A 22,977-nucleotide genomic window follows, 5' to 3' on the forward strand; every position below is an offset into this window, starting at 1 on the left:
CTTGAAACTGTCTGTCCTCTGCATTCCTTTACAGGGTGGGTTGTATTTTTTAGTGTGCTAGAACTGTCTGTTGTGATAATAATAAAGTCGATATTTTTCTACATCCTTGACTGGACAGTCCCTTTTATCATTGGGTAATAATTGTATTTTTGCTGTGTTGCAACTAAACAATGATCCACAACCTTGCGGAGATAAGCCCGCCATTCCATCCACGTTACCAAAATTGGACCAGGAGGTTTACAATTTGCTTGTCTTTCCATCTGTTTGGGTCCCTTCTGGTGTACTAGAGGTGTGGGCCTGATTGATAGTTTAGAAATCGATATTCATCCCTGGACCACTGGTGCCCCGGAAGTTGATTCATCACATGGGGGTGGGGGAGGGCAGAGTGGGGGTTCTGGTAAACCTGAGCCTGCTGTTGGTGTTGTCAAAGCAAGGAGTTGGCAATGTGAAGAGTGAGTTTGTGGGGGGTGGAGGGGTTAGGGGCACAAGTCATCACTCAGGGCTGTCAAGTGAATACAACTTTTCTCTGTTTATTTTGAGGGAAGAAACCCCTCCAAGATGCTTCCAGGATTGTGGCATGCAGCTTGGTATTAAAGGAATGCAATGGGGTATATTTATACACCTATTAAAGGTACCCATCTTAACATGTTTCTGCGGTGTAACCCCACTTTTCCGGCTGGAGCTCATATTTTAAGTTCTAGAGGAGTTCATTGTGACCTCATCAAGTCTCTTACCATACCTTCTCAAAAATCCAGTTCAGTTTACACACCTGACTTCATGCGCAAACACGTCTCCCTCAATGTCTTTCACATCCAAGACCCTTCCGATCTTGTCTTTCGTCATCCCCTTCCCGTCACTCTCTGGCTTTCCTCGTTCAATACAATAATGCTTTATTGGTATTACTAGCAAAACACGTTCTGCTAGAAAAGACAAAATTCTTGATTTTTTTTTAAACGCAGAGGTAGTGAGTCATTTAATTGTATTTGATGTGTTAATGTCTCACCCTCTGCCTCGCCAAACTCCCTCCAGCCGTGTTTCTCTCTCGACCTCACCCTGTGCCCCATTATGTCTTTTCCTCTTTCTCCAAGCCCTGTGTGGCTTCCCCTCTTACTCCCCTCCATAGCTCTCCTTTCTCTCTCTCTCTCTCTCTCTCTCTCTCTCTTTCCCTTTCGATCAGCTCGCGCTTCTCCGCAGTGCCGCGCCTGCTCTGTGCGTCCCTCCTTCCCCCTCCCTCTCCTCCAGCACATCATCACCATAACTCACCCTGAGCCCTGTCAGCCTCTCCTGAGTGACCCTGGCTCCTAGGCCTGCGCAGCCCGCAGAGAAAGTAAACAGAGCATAAATCAAGCCGTGAGTGTGAGCGGGGAGCGCGGGGTGTGAGAGGAACATGGGCAGGCCAGCGCCAAATAAGGCAAGGAGTCTAGAGAGTCCTACATGCCAACTCTCCCTATCCAGGAGGAAGACACATGATTTCTAGTCAAAAATATTGCTATTTCTCTATGTTATTTTACTTCCCCCCCCCAAAGACAGCCTCCATTCACATTGAAATCGTAGGCAAATAAATTCCGCTCTCTCCCTGCAGCATACGTCCCTCTTAAGTGTTTTCAAGTGTATGCATGTGTGTATGCAGTTGCAGACACCCAGAAAGTGTGCAAGAGGTTCCCAGACCAACACTTTCACTTTCCTGGAAGACTAGTGATGCTGGGATTTTTTAAAAATGTATTTTTTTAATTGTTTAAAAGGCAGACCTTGCTCCAGGGCAACAGAGTGCTGTACAGAGTTTGGGTATCCGGCATTTGGGCTGCCATCTTTTAACAGTAGCACAGTACTGTGAATGCTGTGCGTTGGTATGAGAGTCCATTGGAATTAGTCCTTAGCCAGGTGTTGAAAGGGCCATGTTTTGAGAAATTTGAGAAATTGGAGAATTGTGGGGGCATTCCGAGCCGACACCGGGATCGAGTTCCAGAGGGTGGGTGCATGACAAGAGAGGGATTATTTGCGGGTCCTCTGCGGACGAGTTGTGATTCAAGGCGGGTGGTCGATTTGCTGCGTGAGGAGTGTGTGCCACCAGATATGCAGAGCTTAGCCTCGGGAGGATGGCTCAGTCTCGGGAGGATAGCTCAGGGGCAACATGCTCGCCTGGGAAGCAAGACGACGCGGAGCAACACGGGTTCGATCCCCGGGTCCACGCTTAGAACCCTCTGAGTATTAAGCGCGTTATAAATAACCTATCATACCATTGCCGCCAGGTACGCTGGTGTGCTACTTGTGACTGCTTTGTAGTTGATACGTGCAGTCATGAACAGTGTGCTGGCTTGGAGTGGAAGCCAATGTAGTTTGCGGGGTGATTTGGTCACATTTCTGTGCTCCTGTAATAAGACGTGCTGGACTGCTTTTAGGGGAACCAAGTGAGCTGCTGGGAGCCCCATCAGTAGAGCGTTTCCCCATCAATGTGCGAGACCACAAGCGCCAGCACTACGGTCCGTAATCCCTGTGGTGGGATGAAGGGTTCGATTTTTCGAAGGGTAGAGATTCTGAGACAAGGTATTCGGGCCTTCTTGTCTATGTGTTTCTGGAAGGACAGGATGCTGTCAATGGTGAAACCTAAGGATTTTGCTGAGTTTGAGAGTTGCAGATCAAAACCTTCTATGCGCATATCATTGAGCCATTGTTGGACACGTTGTTTTTTAGTGGGTGGACCGATGAGGACAAATTCCGCCTTGGATGGGTTTAGTTTGAGGCAGGCAGTCGACATCCAGGACTGAATGATGGCTATGTAATTGTGGTGATGAGTGATGCCCTGTGCGCTATTTACTCTCATGTACAACTGAGTATTGTCCCGGCATAGGTGGATGGCTATATTGGGATCTATGAGGAGAGTGCCATTGGCTCCATATAAAGGTTCAAAAGGATTTATGAGAATACTTATTTATTTTCATTTGTAAAGTGCACAAAACAGCCTTTGGGCATCGTGGCGCTGTTGCAGTAGGCTTACTTGGTTGCAAGAGTGCTACAGAAAAAAGTGACAATGAATACCATAATAGACATTCATGAATACAGGCATACATTCAAGATATATGCTAGCAGACTGGATTGGCAGTGTGTTCCTTGCTTACAGTGGAACGATGTGACGGCTATTGAACAACTACATTTTAGTTAAACAGTTTGGTTTTAAGGGCTTTGCGGAAGACAGTGTATGAAGCTTCATTTCAGAGTGCTGTAGGCAAGGCGTTCCAGTGTTTGGGCGCTAAATGTTGGAAGCTGGAGCCTCCAGCTTTGGTTCTTTTGAAGGAAGGAACGTGCATCATGTTGGCATGGTGTGAGTGAATGGGTCTAGCCGCAATTATAGGAAGGATCGTCTCTGATAGGTAGGGGGGGGCATTGTGTGAGAGGCATTTGTGTGTCATGGTCATACTTTTGAAGAGAATACACTCTTTAACTGGAAGCCAGTGTACATCTCTCCTTGCCTGTGAGAGATGTTCCCTTTTAGGGATGCACAGTGCAGCTCTAAGGACATTTATTTTGGGTAACTTGTAGCCTATGGAGGTTTTTTGAGGATGTACCCAGGAGTAGGGCATTGCAATAGTCAAGTTTAGCCCCGACTGTAGCTCCTGCTACTGCGAGGCGGTTGGAGGTTGATAAGTAAGGTTTCACTACATCGATGATTTTTGTGGTGAGTGCTGCAGAGGAAGCAATGGCACTGACTTGGCATGTCATGGACGGAGAGGACTCAATGAATACCCCTAGAGTTTTGACTGCTGGTGACACAGTAATAGGTGTCTTAACAATGTTCAAAGTCTTGTATATAGGGTCAAGTTTGTTGAGCGTGTCTTTGGAGCCTACAAGAAGGATCTCTGTTTTTATCTCTGTTGAGACATAAACCATTCACTGCCATCCATGTCTGAATGGCTGCTTAGATTTTGTCTAAGGCTGCTGCACCCTGGTCATAGTTGCCGGAGAGAGGGAGTAGGACTTGGGTGTCATCGGCATAGTTGGTGTATGCTATGCCGCGATCATCAAGGTAATTGAAGAGTGGTAAGGTGAATAAATTGTAAAGAGCGGGTGCAGTGCAAGACCCTTGCAGGACACCACAGTGTATGGTGGTGGGTACTGCATATGCTTGGTCCGAGAACACTCTGATACGTCTCCCTTTAAGGAATGAGGGGAGCCATGCTCTGGCTTCAGGGGAGAAGTGGGCAGTGTTAGAGAGATGTTTACAAAGGCTACCATGGTCCACAAGATACATGGGAGCCAACAAATCCAGTAAGTGCAGGCTTGCTCTTATCCTTTATGTCGCTAATTTGGATCTTGAGATCCAGTAAGGCAGACTCAGTCCCAAGGCCCGGGCGGAACCCAGATTGCCTCTTGCCCAGGATATTGTTTGCCTTCAAGAACTGCTGAATTTGCATGCAGGCAACTTTGTCCAAAATTTCCAGCAGGAATGGGACCGTGGAATATGGAGCCTTGGTGGACTCAGCAGGAGACCTGTAGTCGCTTAGAATGCAGCACGTTCATTTGAACAGCCTAGTGTCTGCCTAAGAGGCATGAGGTAAACCAATTCAGGACAGTGCCAGATAATCCCATCCTGTCAACAAGGAGGGAGAGAAGGATGTGGTGGTCGACGTTGTTGAATGAAGCAAATAGGTTAAGGAGGATGAGGAGGCATGAGCCACCCTTATCTATGATTTGAAGGGCATCATCCACCATCTGGATAGTGGCTGTTGTGATGCTACACTTGGGGCGGAACCCTGACTGACAGTCATCATGTAGGAGGTGCAATTGTTCGATTCTGGTGTGTAGTTGTGTAGGAACTACTTTTTCAAGAGCAGACACAAAGACCTGCTTTTCATTTTTTTTCTGTTTCATAAAGATCAATGAAGACAAGAATTCGGTCCATTTTTGCCTGCATTTTTCTGTAAAAATGGAAAATCGCAGCCTAATTCATGACCAATGTTGCTGACTGCAGGGCTGATCAATGGGCCGGCTCTTGCCAGGTCCGAGATCCGGCATCAGATGTCTGGCTGGATCTCAGACCCGGCCTGCCTCAGCCCTGACAAGGCTTTACCAAGACCCTCGCTTCGCTGAGGGAAGCTGGGGCCCGATGGTGTAATCTGCTCTGTGCTCCTTTCCACGGCTGCCATCTGCGTGTTTGCAGGTTAATTTGCCCAGCCTGTTTGTCTCTTGTGTCCTGAAAGGGACAGCACCGGAATGAATGGGCCATGCGTATCACTGGGGTGGGGGCCATCGTTGTTAAAAGAAGGTTTTATACATGTTGGGCACACTATTATTTTCCAAATGTACATCTTACACTTTCAAGTGGAAAAAAAGTCATTTCCAAACTCAAAAAAGTTTTCTTAAACTTGAATTTGCTAGTTTTCTTTGAAATGTATTTCTTTTTTGTTGGACTATCACACAAATACCCTGTCATTTTTTTGCCCTTTCCTTTGTGTTTAATCACAGGTTATATTAATAAAGATGTTATATGCTTGTCAAACTGCTTAATCACAAATACATGCTTCTGTTGTGCTGACAGCAGTTATTAGGAAAAGTAACGGTTGTCTCATGGGTGCCAACTTCTGGTTTTCACTACAGGGGCAGAAATATCCCTGCCTCCGCCCAGAATATAAGCAAGCGACCAGCCCAATCCATCCCCTGGCCAAACACATTTTTATAGCACTTGTTTTTTTTATAAGGTATTGCAAAAAGCCATACAATTACCTACCAGTTTTTAATATATTCAATTTCAGCAACAGTCGCTCGACGTGCTGAGCTACTCTGGTAGCCTTCTACTGTAGAGCGTGTCTATGGAGCCCTTTATGTACTAAACATCACTGCATTGCCAACAGTATTTTGGGTGCACTCCTGCCATGGAAGCAATTTAAAGTGAAATTGATGTACAGTGTGGAGTTTGGAAAGAAGTAGCATGTAAGAAATTGCACAATTTTTAAACTATTAAGTTGAACATTTCCATTGAGCGGAGTTCAACTACCAGCTCTGCCCACACAGAACACCGCCCCCTACTCCAAACGCTGCCCCCACGCAAGCCCTTGAGGGATCGCCTTTAAATCTGTTCCATTTCCACCACTGACTGAGCAAATATAATGCACCTGTTGCCACAATTCCCTCCCTCCAGAGTAGGAAATGGGCCTGAGCTTAGAGCTCTGTCCCAAATCCCAGGGGCCAGCCCTGGAAACGCCCAGATCACTTCCTAAGCCGAGCTCTGCACCCACAGGCAGCCCGCTCTTCAGGAGACGGGGCAGCCTGACAGCCCGTTCAGAAACGGTCCATGCAGAGAGTCTCTCTCACATGTGCACCGTTTCTGTCGAGGTACCAGGCCCTTACCTTTCATTCATGATTATGCCGCAAGAGGGTGGGAACGCGACTGATGCATGCCAATACTTTTGGGCAACGCAGGCAAACAAGAAAAAGTGCGCAGGTTCCTGAGAGAGAGAGCGCGCCTGTGTTTCCTGTTATTAAATATGTATTCAGCTTCAGCAACCAACCAGCTGTGGGTCTGGCAGGGCAGAGAAAGGGTTAAAACACCGATTCTTTTGTGACTGACGCCAATCCGTCTTCACTCCATAGCCCTTCTCTTCTGTATCGATTTTGCCTGGGATTCAAGTACGTTCTAGAAGGTTCACTGAAAAAGCACTTGCTCGAATGCACAGCAAGTGCTGTTCATTTGCACCCCAGACGACTTGAGCTCTATCTTGTAATATTCCGAAACTGCCTTGGAATCCCGGTGTGTATTTTGGCTCTACACATACTCTTCTGTGCCACATCTCTCTAGAAGATAGTCCATATATAATGGATGGACGCTTACAGATACTGGGACAATCGTGTATCCGGTCCTAACTCTCCCACCGTGCGTGCAAACTCCCGTCCCGCTTTCCCTCTGGCCACCCCCACCCTTGCTCATCGTGCCCAGCAGACGGAGGTCCGGGGAACTCAAGCGGGTGAGCAAGGCACCTCGGACAAGGATTTGGTGCTTTGAAACTCCTATGGTGGTGATTCAATGCTTTACACAAGCATGGCAACAGTGCATAGCATAACATTTGCAGCTGCAATGCGTAATATTTTTGTAAAAACTCTGAGCTAACTTTCTCGCATGAGCCCTTTTTACTAGAGGTGGGAAATGCCCTTATCAGGTGCTATAACAGCGTACACTTACAAACACATAGTGTTACAATGTCCACATGTCCACATGAATAAAACAATTAGAGGAGATAAGCCTGCCATTCCGTCCACGTTACCAAGAGGTGATGCCTCAGTTACACGTTATTAAAGCCCTAGTTGCCCCTCTCACATTATCCCCATTACCAAAGTTTCTGTGGCTAGAACAGGGAATAAACCTTTGCACTGGGGGTGCACTGCATTTCGTAAATATGGACTGACATTAAAATGCACTGAAGCACATCTCTCGACTATGTGTTGTCAACTCAGGCCTCGTTGAACCACAGAGGAGCCACACTCACAGTGTGGTAGGCACTGTGGCCGGCACAGCAACGTCCTGAGAATGAGACTGGCTTCAGCTCAGACATTCCCCACCGCCTCCATTATATGATATGATATAATAGGTTATTTATAACACGCTTAATACCCAGAGTTTTCTAAGCGCAGACCCGGGGATCGAACCTCTGTTGCTCTGTGTTGTCTTTCTTCCAAGGCGAGCACGTTGCCGCTGAGCTATCCTCCCAAGATAATATTTGGTTTCCATTGTTGACAATTTTGCAAGACATGACCACAGGATCCCCATAAGGGAGTAAGGCGTTGGACTCCCAGAGGAACACAGAACCCTCACGCACTCCTACACTCGCACCACAGCAGCTCAACTGCATGTCCCATCAAGCGTAAGAGTAATATGCAGATACATTGGGGGGACAGTTGTGCTACTAGCTGAAGTTTCAGGAGTGCAAAGAGTGGACAGGCCTATCGTGCGATGGCATTACATAATGGGGCGTCTTTGGTCCAGCCCACTTTCACCGACCTGCACTTTCACAAAATCACTTTTGACTGATTTCTTCCCCCCACTTTTATTTGCCACACAATGAAGATGGTAAGTTGGGGTAAGGTACATTTGGGGATGGGGTGTGTAAGGAGAGGGCAGGGGGGTACAACCTGCCCATGACGCTACTTAGTACACTCATCCTGTGGTCCTAGTTCATGCACTCATCCTTGGGTGCTAGTTCAACCATTTAGCCAGTGGTGCATTTAATACATCCTGTACAAGGTGCTAGTTGCTACTCTGAGCCTGTGGTGCTAGTTCCTACTCTCAGCCTGTGGCACTAGTTCCTACTCTCAGCCTGTGGTGCTAGTTCCTACTCTCAGCCTGTGATGCTAGTTCCTACTCTGAGCCTGCGTGCTAGTTCCTACACTCAGCCTGTGGTGCTAGTTCCTACTCTCAGCCTGTGGCGCTAGTTCCTACTCTCAGCTTGCATGCTAGTTCCTACTCTCAGCCTGTGGTGCTAGTTCCTACTCTCAGCCTGTGGTGCTAGTTCCTACTCTCAGCCTGTGGTGCTAATTCATACACTAAGCCTGTAGTGCAAATCTGTACGGTCACCCATGCTGCTAGTTCATACACTCAAACTTTGGTGCTAGTTCATAAAAGCCTGTGGCTCCAGGTCCTACTCTTGGCCTGTGGCGCTAGTTCCTACTCTCAGCCTGCGGTGCTGGTTCCTACTCTCAGCCTGCAGTGCTAGTTCCTACTCACAGCCTGTGGTGCTAGTTCCTACTCTCACCCTGTGGTGCTAGTTACTGCTCTCAGCCTGTGGTGCTATTTCCTACTCTCACCCTGTGGTGCTAGTTCCTACTTACAGCCTGTGGTGCTTGCTCCTACTCTCAGCCTGTGGCACTAGTTCCTACTCTCAGCCTGTGGCGCTAGTTCCTACTCTCAGCCTATGGTGCTAGTTCAGTTCCTACTCTCATCCTGTGGTGCTAGTTCCTACTTACAGTCTGTGGTGCTTGCTCCTACTCTCAGCCTGTGGTGCTAGCTCCTACTCTCACCCTGTAGTGCTAGTTCCTACTCTCAACCTGTGGTGCCAGTTCCTACTCTCACCCTGTGGTGCTAGTTACTACTCTCAGCCTGTGGTGCTAGCTCCTACTCTCAGCCTGTGGCACTAGTTCCTACTCTCAGCCTGTGGCGTTAGTTCCTACTCTCCGCCTGTGGGGCAAGTTCATACACTGCTCTCAGTGGTCCTCGTTAATGCACTCACCTCTCTGGCCCTACTTCATACACTCACCCCATGCTGCTAGTTCATACACCGCGCCCGTGTCCCTGGCACATATCCTCGGCGTGTGGTGCTGGCTCATACATTCAGCCTGTGTTGCTCTTCCATAAACTCATTCTGGGGTGCTAGTTCATTCATTCAGTCTGTGGTCCCAGCCCATATGCTCCAGCGCCAGTGCTAGCCCATGACTGCAGCCTGTGGTACGTATTTCTACACACAGCCTGTGGTCTTAACTCAGACCCCCGGCCCATGAGTCCACTAAGTACTCTCATCCATGTGGTCTTAGTTCATACACTCATCCTGTGGTCCTAGTTCATGCACTCATCCTTGGGTGCTAGTTCAATCATTTAGCCAGTGGTGCATTTAATACATCCAGTACAAGGTGCTAGTTCCTACTCTGAGCATCTGGTGCTAGTTCCTACTCTCAGCCTGCGTGCTAGTTCCTACTCTCACCCTGTGGTGCTAGTTACTACTCTCAGCCTGTGGTGCTTTTTCCTACTCTTACCCTGTGGTGCTTGCTCCTACTCTCAGCCTGTGGTGCTAGCTCCTACTCTCACCCTGTAGTGCTAGTTCCTACTCTCAACCTGTGGTGCCAGTTCCTACTCTCACCCTGTGGTGCTAGTTACTACTCTCAGCCTGTGGTGCTAGCTCCTACTCTCAGCCTGTGGCACTAGTTCCTACTCTCAGCCTGTGGCACTAGTTCCTACTCTCCGCCTGTGGGGCAAGTTCATACACTGCTCTCAGTGGTCGTCGTTAATGCACTCACCTCTCTGGCCCTACTTCATACACTCACCCCATGCTGCTAGTTCATACACCGCGCCCGTATCCCTGGCACATATCCTCGGTGAGTGATGCTGGCTCATACATTCAGCCTGTGTTGCTCTTCCATAAACTCATTCTGGGGTGCTAGTTCATTCATTCAGTCTGTGGTCCCAGCCCATATGCTCCAGCTCCAGTGCTAGCTCATGACTGCAGCCTGTGGTACGTATTTCTAAACACAGCCTGTGGTCTTAACTCAGACCCCCGGCCCATGAGTCCACTAAGTACTCTCATCCATGTGGTCTTAGTTCATACACTCATCCTGTGGTCCTAGTTCATGCACTCATCCTTGGGTGCCAGTTCAATCATTTAGCCAGTGGCGCATTTAATACATCCAGTACAAGGTGCTAGTTCCTACTCTGAGCCTGTGGTGGTAGTTCCTACTCTCAGCCTGCGTGCTAGTTCCTACTCTCACCCTGTGGTGCTGGTTACTACTCTCAGCCTGTGGTGCTTTTTCCTACTCTCACCCTGTGGTGCTAGGTCCTACTCTCAGCCTGTGGTGCTAGTTCCTAATCTCAGCCTGTGGTGCTAGTTCCTACTCTCAGCCTGTGGCGCTAGTTCCTACTCTCAGCCTGCGTACTAGTTCCTACTCTCAGCCTATGGCACTAGTTCCTACTCTCAGCCTGTGGTGCTAATTCAGTTCCTACTCTCACCCTGTGGTGCTAGTTCCTACTTACAGCCAGTGGTACTTGCTCCTACTCTCAGCCTGTGGTGCTAGTTCCTACTCTCACCATGTAGTGCTAGTTCCTACTCTCAACCTGTGGTGCCAGTTCCTACTCTCACCCTGTGGTGCTAGTTACTACTCTCACCCTGTGGTGCTAGCTCCTACTCTCAGCTGTGGCGCTAGTTCCTACTCTCAGCCTGTGGCGCTAGTTCCTACTCTCCGCCTGTGGGGCAAGTTCATACAGTGCTCTCAGTGGTCGTCGTTAATGCACTCACGTCTCTGGCCCTACTTCATACACTCACCCCATGCTGCTAGTTCATACACCGCGCCCGTGTCCCTGGCACATATCCTCGGCGTGTGGTGCTGGCTCATACATTCAGCCTGTGTTGCTCTTCCATAAACTCATACTGGGGTGCTAGTTCATTCATTCAGTCTGTGGTCCCAGCCCATATGCTCCAGCGCCAGTGCTAGCTCATGACTGCAGCCTGTGGGACGTATTTCTACACACAGCCTGTGGTCTTAACTCAGACCCCCGGCCCATGAGTCCACTAAGTACTCTCATCCATGTGGTCTTAGTTCATGCACTCATCCTGTGGTCCTAGTTCATGCACTCATCCTTGGGTGCTAGTTCAATCATTTAGCCAGTGGTGCATTTAATACATCCAGTACAAGGTGCTAGTTCCTACTCTGAGCCTGTGGTGCTAGTTCCTACTCTCAGCCTGCGTGCTAGTTCCTACTCTCACCCTGTGGTGCTAGTTCCTACTCTCAGCCTGCGGTGCTAGTTCCTACTCACAGCCTGTGGTGCTAGTTCCTACTCTCACCTTGTGGTGCTAGTTCCTACTCTCAGCCTGTGGTGCTAGTTCCTACTCTCAGCCTGTGGTGCTAGTTACTACTCTCAGCCTGTGGCTCTAGTTCCTACTCTCAGCCTGTGTGCTAGTTCCTACTCTCAGCCTGTGGTGCTAGTTCCTACTCTCAGCCTGTGGTGCTAATTCATACACTAAGCCTGTAGTGCAAATCTGTACGGTCACCCATGTTGCTAGTTCATACACTCAAACTTTGGTGCTAGTTCATAAAAGCCTGTGGCTCCCGGTCCTACTCTTGGCCGGTGGTGCTAATTCCTACTCTCAGCCTGTGGAGCTAATTCCTACTCTCAGCCTGTGGTGCTGGTTCCTACTCTCAGCCTGCAGTGCTAGTTCCTACTCACAGCCTGTGGCGCTAGTTCCTACTCTCACCCTGTGGTGCTAGTTCCTACTCTCAACCTGTGGTGCAAGTTCCTACTCTCACCCTGTGGTGCTAGTTCCTACTCACAGCCTGTGGTGCTAGCTCCTACTCTCACCCTGTGGTGCTAGTTCCTACTCTCAGCCTGTGGTGCTAGCTCCTACTCTCAGCCTGTGGCACTAGTTCCTAATCTCAGCCTGTGGTGCAAGTTCATACACTGCTCTCAGTGGTCTTAGTTAATGCACTCACCTCTCTGGCCCTACTTCATACACTCACCCCATGCTGCTAGTTCATACACTGCGCCCGTGTCCCTGGCACATGTCCTCGGCGTGTGGTGCTGGCTCATACATTCAGCCTGCGTTGCTCTTCCATAAACTCAGTTTGGGGTGCTAGGACATTCATTCAGTCTGTGGTCCCAGCCCATATGCTCCAGCCCCAGTGCTAGCTCATGACTGCAGCCTGTGGTACGTATTTCTACACACAGCCTGTGGTCTTAACTCAGACCCCTTGCCCATGAGTCTACTATTTGCATTCATCCATGTGGTCTTAGTTCATACACTCATCCTTGGGCACCAGTTCACATATTTAGCTGGTGGAGCTATTTAACATACCCCTGGTCCTAGTTCATAAAGGCCAGCGGTGCTAGTTAGTGCACTCATCTCTCTGGCCCGCTGTGTACACTCACCCCATGATGCTAGTTCCTACTCGCAGCCTGTGGTCCGGGCCTGGACTCTCAGCCCGTGGTGCTAGCAGCCAGCTCGTGCCCTCAGCCTGTGGCCGCAGTTCCTATATTAAGCCATGTGGTCCTCTCAGGTAATGTTGTTTCAGACGTCTCCCCTGGCACAGCTGGACTCTGCACTGCTCCAGACTTTACTTGGCTCAGAAGCTTAACGAATAAATTCATCCCATGTTCCTTCTCGCTCCCCAATACCTCTTACGGGGGTTGCCTACTTGTTCTGGGACATTGCTGACTATGCACACACACAGACACTACCATTCAGTGCTACTGCACTTTCCACTCCCATCACGGTGTCATCCTAATACATGAATATTCATGCAATAGCAACTCTTCGCATGCGAGAGACTATGGAAAACAATGAGGATACCTTCCCCCTTTTTTCTTTGCACCTGCATGTTGCGTATGAGGGTGCAAGTATAATTTTCTAAAAGCATGCAGAGCATAAGTTGTGATAGTACTTCTTTAGCCGTACAAAGTTCTGTTAGATAAAAGGCACTACTGTGATGAGTAACACATTTTTTTAAAAATATATATTTTTTCAGGCTTTGTTACATATACGTATAATGGCTTACCATTATAATAGCTATTTGTGCATGCATTAACTCAATTATTTTTGGTACAGCGTGTGGTAATTAGTGTTGGCGATTGGGGGGATTTAAACAATGCACTAATTATGTACAAATAACTGTAGCCTCAAAAAGTATTTGAAAATGTTGCAGTGAATGTATGTGCTTCTTTGGCCAGATATTATCATTTAGAGGTGTTGGCAAAGTGTCGACCTGCGTGGCTGTTGTGTCAACAGCCTTCTTCAGTACAAACTGTGAGACCTTTATTTATGCAGGTTCTCTAAGGGAATCCACAATGCATTCTTGTTAGAGTTAATCCTCGCAGTGTTAGTGTGACGAATCAACTTCCGTGGCACCAGTGGCCCAGGGCTGAATATCGGTTTCTAAATCATCAATCAACCTCACACCTCCACTACACCTGAAGGGAACCGAACAGATTGGAATGCAACTGAATTATAAGACATCCGTGTCCAATTTTGGTAACGTGGACGGAATGGGAGGCTTATCTCCGCAAGGTTGTGGATCGTTGGTTAGTTGCAACACAGAGAAAATACAATTATTACCCAATGATAAAAGGGACTGTCCAGTCAAAGCTGTATAAAAATATCGACTTTATTATTTACTACAACAGACAGTTGTATCACAGTACAAATACGACCCACCCTGTAAAGGAACAGACAACAGTTTCATGAAGGAAAGGAATGCACTCTGGATACTGACAGGAGGGTAGTTGGTAAAGTAATCAGTCGTACAGTTCAAGGTTATTCGGTTCCAGCACCAAGGGGGCCAAGGGTCGTAACTGTCTCTAGGGACAGAAGGAACAGAGGGAAGAACCACAATGTACCACAATGTACCTGGTGCTGAAGGGTGCTCGACTGCTTCAGTTGAGTGCAGTGTTAACTGCAGAGAACCCTTTTTTGGTACGCTTCTATCACTAGGACTCAGGAAAAGGTTTGTTTTCTTCCTTGTGGAAAGAAAATTGCAAAGTGGATTACAATTTCAAGAAATTGGATTTTTCGACCAAAAACCAATTGTTGAGTAATTCCCAATGGATTTGGATTGTTTTTTATTTAAAATACATGTATATGTTCTATTCTGTTCATATTGTTTTACACCGTGACAATTCGCCACTGTAGCAGTTTCAGGGCACCTAGGCTTGTTGGTGGAGTGGGGTACACTGCCCACACCACTGCTATCTAGACCTTTGTCTGCTAGATGCTAGAAAAAAGGAATAAGCAGGGGGAGAGACAACGATTAAAAAGAAACCATGTGAATAGGTTCTATTTTTTAATAAAGATCAAATTGAGGTGCGTTGGTGAAATATACTTTTATTTGTTCTTTTTAAACTCCATGTTTGGAAAGTTGGTGAATAATTTCCCCTGCACATCTAAGTTTGCTTGGTCTATTTTATCTGACCGATCTCAGCGTGGGAGTGAGTGTGAGCACTGCCGTGCAAGATTCATTGATGTAGGCCAAACCTCGAAAGCCCATGCAGCAGGTATGAGTCGCAATCAATAGCCCATGCATCTGGTCTGAGTCACAATAAATTACCCATGTAGCAGATGTGAATCGCAATCCATATTCCATGGCGAAGGACTGAGTCGCAATCAATTGCCCATGCAGCAGGTCTGAGTCACAACCAGTAGCCCATGCAGCAGGTCTGAGTCGCAATCAGCTACAAGCAATGCCCCATGCAGCAAGTCTGAGTCACTATCAAGTACAATCAATACCCAAATGTGTATTTTCCACACACCTTCTTGCTGCGCCACAATTGTGTATGAACAAAGTTCCAAAATCACATGTGTTGGTGCTCAAAATAGTTTTTTGTGTTGGCACTTTCTGATTACACGTGTTTCGGCATTGACTATGCCTTTTTCAAATCAGGGCATATCTACGATTGGTCGCGGGGGTTTCAAAAAGCTCCTCAAGCCAAAGTTTTACAATCAATACCCCATGCAGCAGGTTTGAGTCACAATCAATATTCCATGCAGCAGATCTGAGTCACAATCAAGTACAATCAATACCTCATGCAGCAGGTCTGAGTCACAATCAACAGTCGATGCAGCAGGTTTGAATCACAATCAATAAGCCATGCAGCAGGTATGAGTCACAAGCAATAGCCAATGCAGCAGGTCTGAGTCACAATCAAGTACAATCGACACCCCATGCAGCAGGTCCGAGTCACAATCAAGTGCAATCAATACCCCATGCAGCAGGTCTGAGTCACAATCAAGAACAATCGATACCCCATGTAGCAGGTCTGAGTCACAATCAAGTACAATCGATACCCCATGCAGCAGGTCTGAGTCACAATCAATATTCCATGCAGCAGGTCTGAGTCACAATGAGGCCTGATCTGCATCTGCATTGGCTCGCCTCTCCTGATATCTCCATCTTCAGTACATGATATGTCATTCTTCCTGTTAGGTTTCCACTACTGGTTCTCATGTGATGGCACTGAAGTGCTTCTCCATGGATATTGACAGAGAGGGTGACGTGCAGGCAGTGCTCCAGATAAGATTTTGAGGCAGGAGTATTTTACTCCCTATTTTTGAAATTTGGAAGTAAAATGATTTTTTAGGGTATAAAAACATAAGTCCCGTTCCCAACGGGAGCATTTTATAAACAAGTAAAAATATGTTCAACTATAAAACAGGAATGTTTTTGTGAGAAATACTGTCTTACACCAAGTTATTCATGCACATCAAAAGATACGTTTGACCTCTTCTGTGATTATAGTAGTTTCTTCCTGTGGTACTACATGCACTACTCGCACAACCACATCCGTGGGGCGGTTTGGATGAAACCAGGAGCATACGCTCCTATGCATCAATTTCTCTTTTTTTTATTGGGATTATTTTTACTTCCTATTTTTATTTTTGGGGAGTATTTGCCTATTTGTAGTGAGTAAAAGTGGCAGATACAGCCCTTGTCTGGTGGGCTGGGTGCAGGAAATCATGCCATTCAGGGTGGGGCATTAGTCATCGGTGGACTCACGGGTCATAAATGAGGGCATTTAGTGGCATCATTTTGGGCATTTGGTTTCATTGGATAGAGGGAAGCCCCTCAAGTATCAGTCATCTGGGTATAATAATATTTTAGCATTTATATAGCACTACGAACCCTCATGTATGTGAGCGCTGCTTATTATTAGTCCCGGTTTGTGGTGTTCATTCATCGACCTCGGAAGGATGAGTTTGGTCCCGCCGGGATTCGAACCTGCGTCAACAGGCTCTGCATAGATGTCAAAGCAAATGCTCTACTCGCTGTGCTATCTGACCGGCAGGCTATGAGGCTAGTGTCTGTGGGAGGGCCGGGAAATCAGATCCCAAAGGTCAGGGAGAGGTAACATTAAGGGGGTCAGTGGGCAGAGGATTATGCACCACCCGTCAGTGAGCAGTGGGTGCATCATTGAGGTTAATGGGGAAAAAGGGTTGGGCATCGTGGGTCAGCGGCTGAGGATTGATCAACGGCTGCAGCTCATCGGGCAGGGAGACAAGCATATGGATGTGCAGATTAAGGAGCATTGGACTGAGACTGGAGCATTGAAGAGGGTACAGTGACAGTGGGTGAGATATTAGGGTCAGAGGATGAGAGTAATGCGTTGGTGATCAATGGGTAGACGCTAGATGGTTAGGGTTAGAGGGCAAAGTGTGGGGCCTTGGCGTCAATGAGCAGCAGGGGGTTGGGTTCAAAGGGGAAAGGATGGTGCATTATAGTCAGTTGGGAGAAAGTGGAACATTGGCATCAATAAAGGCTGTGAGGGTATGGGGGCTCCCAAGTCAGTGCTTAGAGGAAAGAGTGCTGCGCTTGACTTGTAGTGGCAAGGCATTAGACAATGGTGGGCTCCAGTCTCGGACTGGCCTATAGGGCAACAGGGCAATGCCCGAACCAAAAACACAAAATGCAAGTGTGGGACAGTTTTTTGGGTCAAAATGGGTCACTTTTTTTTGCCCATGTGGGCCAGTTTTGTAAGTTACTTAACTGTGCGGCTAGGGGTTTTGACCAGTGTTAGTGAATGAATATTCTTTCAAATGCACAATGTGTGTCACATTTTATCAATCCCATGTTGTGCATGTTAGTCCACGGCAAATGCTGGGGCATTGTGGCCAGCATTGAGTCAGAGTGGGAACAGTTAGAGCTGGTTGCAGTGTGATGCTGAAATACGACGAGTAATGTGTGCGATCAGATCTACTACACTGCCCCTGGCCCAGCTCAAGCCGCTGCCATCGTCAGTGTGCGAAAGAAATGTGCAGGCTTTATCAATATCCGTGTATAGCTGTTAGATTGACAGCTAATAGATGTATAGAGCTACTCCTGTACCCGTCGCCATATCCACTGTGAGGGTATGAGGAGTGGCTCGCGTGAGACGTCTGCGTCTGTAGTAATGATATGCGCAGTTCCCAGTTTAAACAGTGGCGTAATCTGCACGATTGAGCTTTTTTACCGCGTGTTATTGTATGTCTTTAAAGAGCATTTATGAGGCGTCGCCCGCTGACTTTTGGGAGGGGATATAAAGGAAAAAGGGTAGGAAAAACCAATGTGCAGCAAGTAGGCCACATCCCAGCCAGGAAGAAGATTTGCAAAGACGATTGCGCGCAGAAGGTTCCGGAGCAGGGCAGGCGTGGATCAGCTAGAAGCGTGCAATAGCTTTTGGTGCAAAAGCCCAAACTTGATGGCAAAACCTCGGCATGGGAGGCTGTGCAGTGTCCCACACCTTGTTGCGGTGAGGCAACAGGAATGGGACAGTCTTGGGTCTTTGGTTGGCAGGAAACAGCACTGTCACTCAGTAGGATCCAGGCTCCGACTGGCCTATAGGTAGGGTGACCAGATTTAAAAAGTGAAAAACCGGGACAGGGCAACTGACATAAAAGTAGGACTAACTCTTGAAAGTGGCTGTCACTGCACATCAATAACGGTTGGAGGAGAATGAGGTTTAAGTGTTACTGGTGGAATAAACACATATTACTATACATGTATCACTACCACAATCTTAATTCCTACAAAGCAGCATTTCTTCTGTACGAGATTGTGCATTCCTGCCTGCCAGCCATGAAGACCTACTGCAAAATACCAGGACCACTGTAGTTTCGAATGGTAATATGATCTTGAGAAAGTGGGACAGAGCACCAAATTCCGGGACAGTCCCGGCAAAACCAGGACGTCTGGTCACCCTACATAGGGCAATAGCTCCATGGCCGAACCAAAAAATTCAAAATGTTGGTGTGTGCTGGGTTTTTTTTCAAAGTGGGCCAATTTTTGGGCCAATGTTGGTCAGTTTGAGTTACTTTACTATGTGGCTAATAGTTTTGACCAGTGTTGCTGAATAAGTATTCTTTAAAATGCAGAATTTGAATAACATTTTATCAAAAAACTCCCCCTTGGCTACTATTCAAACGGTGTCACAAAAGGAATGAATAACCATTTGCCTTTGTGGGCCACTTTTCTATTGGTGCCCGAGACAATTGTCTGTCTGACCATGGTAGGATCGGTGAGTAGTGAGGAGCGTAGGGTTGTTTGTTGGCTGCAACTTAAGGAAGCCAGCCTCCTAGCTCTGTTGTGCTGGTGAGAGTATTCCAGAGGGTGAAACCCCTCATGTGGAAAGGGCTGCTTCCTGAACCACTTGCATCTAGTTGCGCGGCTGGGGGTTATTTTCAGCTTGCACTTATGAGTTACAGGGTTGCAAGGCATTTCAAAGTCTATGTTGGAGTGTCTGACGTAGGAGCTTGTGAACTTTATTTCATAGGAAGTCACTTCAGAAGAGTGCTTCTTCAGGATGAAAATGAGCTGCTGAGTGTGGTATTGGGTCACGTGTAGATTGAGCAGTCTCTTATATTTAGGACCCCTTTGTCGATGCCGTTGTAGTCCTCTAGCCCGGATCTTACCACTCCATCTGCAGTCGGAAACATAATAATACCAGTTTTTATATAGCGCTAGCTCACCCGAGGGCATCAACACACTGTAATAACAGCTGATATCATTACCCACTGTGTGGTACTCAATTTATTGACCTCGGGAGGATAAAAGGCTGAGTTGGACCCGCTTGATTCGAATCTGCTTCTGCAGGCTACGCAGAGATGTCATAAATTAGCGTTCGACTGTGCTATCTGACTGGCAGTCGTAGGCGGTAGCACCATTCTGGACGACTGCGTTTACTTGCTGTGTGAAAGAGGAAACCAGCAAACACAGGGCCCGGTGCAGAGAGTTTTTTGTACGGTTCAAAGTGGCTTTGCCCTGCCGATACAAACCGTGATTCATGGAACTGTGCAAAGTGTATTTTGTCAGTGCAAAGTAATTTTTGCAGTACAAAATGACTTTGCACCGACTTTGCACGGCAAAAATACACTTTGCACAGTTCCATGAATCAGGGTTTTTTGTCACCACTGCAAAGTCACTTTTCAGCAGCGCAAAGTCACCTTGAACCGTGCAAATAATTCCATAAATCGGGCGCACAGTCATTAAGGATTCAGGTCTGCATCGGGGGAAGGCCAGTAGAGTCCGGTCCGGTTTTTGTGCCCATGGAGGAAGAGGCAATCCATCTTTACCAGGGGCTCCTCGTGTTTCAGGCACTCTTCCACTTGCTGATTGTTGCCAGATGTGCCATAATCGTATCTGCACCTGCGTTGCAGATGATCGCAGAGGGAGCTGAACCTTGTGGTCGCGCACCTGTGATGGTTCAGATTTTTCAGGTGTGAAATTTAGAAAAGAGGCAAAGCAGGACAGCGTCTGCACTCATGCCACTTGATGTTTCAAAGCCTCCAAACCGCACTTTGCTTTTGATGGTATGATATACTGCTCTTAGGCGCTGAGTCATGGAATTACCAAATCCCCATTCGCCAAACGGGGATTTGCGGACAGAATGGCACTCAAATCCCCATTTTACACGCAAATAATTCCATGAGTCAGGGCCTTAATATACAGTGCTAAACTAGCAGAGCTGTGACTGCCATCACGTGGACATGGGATGGATCAGTGGTAGAATTGCGGCCGCAAAGTTTGGAAGTTTGCCTGGAAGGCGACCATTAATTGCATTGCAGAAGAAACCCATACATTTTCCACAAAGTTCTTTGCAGCAATGGCACACCAAGAGGGTCTTGGGAGGGAGCGGGGGGCAGGGCTTGGGGGCCATGGCTCCATGAGATAATTTCTGTTTTTAAACACGTTTCTCCGATTTTAAGTATTTTTTTCAAATATATTTGTATTTTTAATGCTTTGCTTTTCCAATAATTGCTTTTGAATACTTTTGGATGTATTCTTTTTTTTACTCCTTTTAAATGTCGATCCCTTCTTTAAATACATCTTTGCTTGGTTCTTTAGACTGTTTGATGTTGTTTCTTTATGTCATTTCCTGACAAAGGGGAAATATCGGCACCATTCAAGCTCTCTCCGTGAGTTGTGATATTGATTCATGCGTTAGCAAAGGGAGATGATATTGAGGAAAATACGTTTCAGGAAAGATATTTTTCAAACACAATTTTTCTCCAAGAACAATTTTCTTTGCTGTTATAAAAGTAAATGGGGTCGGAGGGGGGGCTTTTTAAAGGGAGTCCCAACCTCTAGCTAAATTGAAGCTTTCATTTCAAGGTGGTGCAGGATTTCCAATGGGCATTGACGAGCGAGGGTCCTCCGTTACCATGAGTGCCTACGTGAAGATGCTTGGGGGATCTTATTCAAGTTCCTGCTTTCGATGGATGGTATCATTTGGGCACCTAACCAATGAAGGTTCACCCATGTGAGATGCTGCCAGCCATTAATCTAGAGTTTAGGGATCCTGGAGTGAAAGGGGATTCTGTTCTGGGTCCCTGAATGGGTTGGTGTTGTATCCAGCCCAGAATAACCACACTCCCCTGCTTCCCTAGTCTTAGTTACGAATGCGTAATTTTATGTCCGAAAACCCGTGAGAGCTGAAGCCGATGGACTACCTTTCTGTAAGGTCCAGTGGTTATTGAGAGAGGTCTCTCAGGTTGTTGATGATGTGGGATGCCTTTTTGATGTAGGACAACCATGAGACATCTTTCCTTCTTAGAAAGATGAAGGCCCACGTGCCTGTCTGTCCCACGTCTTACAGAGATGGGATGGTGACTGGTGGCCTCACGCCACCGTTTTTAGGGGTGTAACTTGTGGTCTACTGGGAAGTAATTGGAATGAGGACCGTTAGCACCAGATGTCTGGACATGATGGGCCATCCGAGGGCTGCACAGCATGTATGCTTGGACCATGGTGGTAGAACGGCCATTCAATCCTAGGCGGGCTTCCCTTGGAGGCACCAACCGTCCTTCGGCAAATGTTCCTCAGAGATGTCAAAAAGCCCCCACCATAGGACTGTGCAATGGGAGAGCTGTCCAATACACATACCTTGGACGCATGACTAGGTGCAGGTCTCAAAAGGACATGGATGTGGCGTGTCAGCCCTAAGGGAACAACAGCCTGGGAGTAAACTGGATGTATTAAAAGAAAAACACTAATCATTGCTTGAACATGTCTATGGTCACACTATAATACAATGAACTGTAAGAATCTGTCAATTTTTGAGGTCCTGAAACCTTATATTGTGTTTTTGTTCTCCTTAGGATTATACAGCAGGTCTGCTTGTAAATTTTGGAGTGGACTCGACCGGGAAAGATGGATACCTTGCACGCTTTGCACTTTCTCCTAGTGGCCTATGTCCTCTCGGGCACCAAAGCAGGCAACCCCTTTGCGGTACAGCAGGCTGTCCCGGACCCGTGTTATGAGGAGGGTGGGGCGCCCCGTCGTTGCATTCCAGAGTTCGTCAATGCCGCCTTTGGCAAGGAGGTGCAAGTCTCCAGCACATGCGGTCGGCCTGCCAGCCGCTACTGTGACGCGGCGGATCCCCGCAAGGCGCACCCTGCCTCCTACCTCACGGACCTCAACACAGCCACCAACATGACCTGTTGGCGATCGGAGAACCTCCACCACTCTCCTCACAATGTCACGCTCACGCTGTCCTTGGGGAAGAAGTTTGAGATCACCTACGTCAGCCTGCAGTTCTGCTCACCGCGTCCTGAGTCCGTGGCGGTCTTCAAGTCGATGGATTATGGGAAGACCTGGGTGCCTTACCAGTATTATTCCTCCCAGTGCCGGAAGATCTATGGCAAGCCGCACAAGGCGACAGTCACCAAGCAGAATGAGCAGGAGGCCCTATGCACCGATGGCCACACTGACCTGTACCCTCTGACTGGGGGGCTTATAGCTTTCAGCACCCTTGATGGGCGTCCTTCAGCTCAGGATATCGACAACAGCCCCGTCCTACAAGACTGGGTGACTGCCACAGACATCAGGGTGATCTTCAGCCGTCCCCACTTGTTCCGCGAGCTCGGAGGCCGGGACAATGACGAAGACGAGGCTGCGGGCCTCTCCTCCTACTACTATGCGGTGGGCGAGTTTCAGGTGGGGGGCCGCTGCAAGTGTAACGGCCATGCCCCCCGCTGCTCCAAGGAAAAGGAGGGAAAGCTGGCGTGCGACTGCAAACACAACACAGAAGGGCCAGAGTGTGACCGTTGCAAGCCCTTCCATTATGACCGGCCATGGCAGAGGGCAACTGGCCGCGAGGCCAACGAATGCTTGGGTAAGTCCGGAATCTACTTACCTTTTCTTTGCTTCAATTACCTGCCGGTTCCATTTGATTGTTCCTGACTTGACTTTGTGTTGCTTCGATGAAAGATTTAGGCAGATTTGAGTAGATGTATGGCACCTACACCATAAATGCACAACGCCACTCTCACA

At 47.7% G+C, this 22,977-nt stretch overlaps 1 protein-coding gene across 1 annotated transcript in view; it reads left to right on the plus strand.

Moving 5' to 3' along the window:
* The window catches only part of NTN3 (netrin 3), a 234,460-nt gene that overhangs the window by 56,861 nt on the left and 154,622 nt on the right, over positions 1–22,977 (plus strand). The window contains exon 2 of the mRNA XM_069646937.1: positions 21,804–22,819. Within this exon, the coding sequence (XP_069503038.1) occupies positions 21,856–22,819 (964 nt within the window). The 5' untranslated portion in view covers positions 21,804–21,855. The remainder of the gene's footprint in view (positions 1–21,803; positions 22,820–22,977) is intronic.

This window comes from Ambystoma mexicanum, chromosome 2q, assembly GCF_040938575.1.
Source record: "Ambystoma mexicanum isolate Mex_15411 chromosome 2q, UKY_AmexF1_1, whole genome shotgun sequence".
NCBI lineage: Eukaryota > Metazoa > Chordata > Amphibia > Caudata > Ambystomatidae > Ambystoma > Ambystoma mexicanum.